This window comes from Postia placenta (assembly GCF_002117355.1).
Source record: "Postia placenta MAD-698-R-SB12 unplaced genomic scaffold POSPLAscaffold_469, whole genome shotgun sequence".
Taxonomy (NCBI): Eukaryota; Fungi; Basidiomycota; class Agaricomycetes; order Polyporales; family Adustoporiaceae; genus Rhodonia; species Rhodonia placenta.
In genome coordinates, this window is record NW_020170300.1 from 1 (window position 1) to 2,128 (window position 2,128).

The 2,128-nt window shown below is 54.6% G+C and overlaps 1 protein-coding gene across 1 annotated transcript; it reads right to left on the minus strand.

Moving 5' to 3' along the window:
- Positions 1–538: 538 nt before the first annotated feature.
- Positions 539–2,103, minus strand: POSPLADRAFT_1063670 (hypothetical protein; the record flags this gene model as incomplete). Its single annotated transcript, XM_024481706.1, has 4 exons — positions 539–748; positions 806–1,454; positions 1,516–1,526; positions 2,095–2,103. 4 exons carry the CDS (start codon positions 2,101–2,103, stop codon positions 539–541), a joined length of 879 nt encoding a protein of 292 aa, XP_024332518.1.
- Between the last annotated feature and the right edge of the window lie 25 nt (positions 2,104–2,128).

Genomic DNA, 2,128 nt, shown 5'->3' on the forward strand with positions numbered 1-2,128 from the left:
TGCCGCTCTGGGTGGGAAATGGGCAAGGGCGCCTCGCATGAGGTCATGCGCCGTTGAGAGGGGGGTAATGTCACGAGTTGGTACGGCGCCTAGCCGTTTTTTAATTTTTTCCTTTTCGCGGGCTCGAACCCGCAACCTCTGTACTACTTGCCCGATACGGACACATCATTATCTACTGTACGATCAGATTAGATAGGACGGCAGTGCACGGCACAGCTCGGGCCCCGCTGACGCAGCCGCTCTGACTCACCGGCCCCCGGGGCCGCGTCGGCATGCTGCGCACAGACCAGCTGCGCACGGACCAACGCGCACAGCCTGCCCTAAATCTTCCCATGTATATAAACCAGCCTCTGCTGCCCTAGGGACCTCAGTTTCGACCTCTTGTCCCTAGGTCAGTAAGCCCTCCTGTACTTACTTCTTTTACTTACTAACTAATACATTCTTGTCCCTAGCCTTAGGTTTGAGCATAGCTCACCATCGCTTCGGTGAGACTTAGTCGGACGCCCCCAGCATTCAAGTTTTCCTCAGTCGCTTGACCTCAAGTCGCGACACCGATGAGCTGATCCATGTCCGCCAGCGACCACTTTCTTGTATCGTCGGCGCCAGGATAGAGTGCTCGTATATCGGCTTTCCAGTTGTTGTAGCTCTTGGCTACGTCGATGAAGGACTCAATGGTTTCCCATAAGTCAGCGACGTCGATCGAAGGGTACCGAACGGCCCACTGTTTCTTGGCTGCTTTGTCGGTAATCTAACACCGGGTGAACAATGCTTCGAGGTCCTGGAAGTAACACCGAAGCGAACGGACTTCCGATGGGTCGAAGCTTGGTGCCGTCGAATGACCGCGCGGGGGCATCAATGGTGTGTTCGTGTTCTGACTCATGTTCGTGGTGTTAGTAGGAGCGGGGCTCGAAGAGGACGCGGTAGTAGTTGAAGGAATCGTAGGTGCGGGCGGTGCGGGGTTGGAGTTCGAAGCTGCGTTCGAAGGTGCCAATAGTGGCGGAGGTGCCAGGTCGGATGTAGGTATGACTGAGAGTCGCGAAGAGGATGCGATGGGCGGCTGAGCGTGGGCGCGAAAAGAAGACGGAGTCGGAAGTACGAGATTCGAAGTAGCTGGGATGGGATCCTCGGGTTTGGGCGAAGAACTGGATCGTTCAAAAAGATCAGGAGTCGAAAAGTCGTAGTCGGAAGTAGTGAGGCCTAGAAGCTCGGGGGATGAAGTGTGTTCTTCGGCGGTCGAAGGGATTGGTTCTTCGTCGAAGTCGTCCTGGAGTTCTTGGTCTATCTCGTCTTCTTCGTCGCGGTCGAAGTCACCGGGGATTGTTGGAGAGGGGGTTGAATGTGTTCGAGAGGAGCTGTCGAGGTTCTCGGTGGCGCTGCGGCTAGCAGCCTCACGCGCTTGCGAGCGGGTGACTACTGGAGACGTTTTCGGAAACCCAAAAGCGGCGAATTCTTGCCTGAAATCCCCTCGCGGTGGGCTCCAGAAATGATACGACCTATGAAACCCTAACCCCTAACCTGGGTGCGACCTAAAGGGACTAGAGAGACGGATTATAGTCTAGTGAGAGGGGAGTTAGCAGCAAGGTGTCCCGCGGTTCGAGTGAACATGAGAAACGCCCTTGGGAAAGGTTACGAACAAACGGGTAGGTACGAGGTGGCTTTGACACGTCGTCGAAGCTACTTGGAAGCTGTGGAAAGTTAGCGACGATCGAAGCTCGGCAGAGCTCTTTGATGTATCGTAGAGAGAAGGGACACGATTCGATAGGGTGTACTTAGCTAGGGCGCGGTTAGCAGTTTCTTCGACAATAGTCGAAGTCGAAGGGTTCGTCGAGACGGTATCGACGAGTAAACGCAGTGGACGAGGTTTCAAAGTTACGTGGCGAGGGACGAAGTGACGCAGTTGAAAGCTTAGACGCGGGGCGAACTCGACTTATGAGCTCTGAACTCGAGGGGGGGGGGGAACAGCTCTTTTATTTTTGGGGAGAACTACGACAGATTTTATACTACACAGGATGCTACGACTATTCGAGAGTGGCATACGGGTACAAGGGGCTTTGCATTGTTCCTCAAGAAGCTGCCTCACCGAGGGGCACATACCAAGTCCATCAGTAGAGTGACGTCATGCCGAATG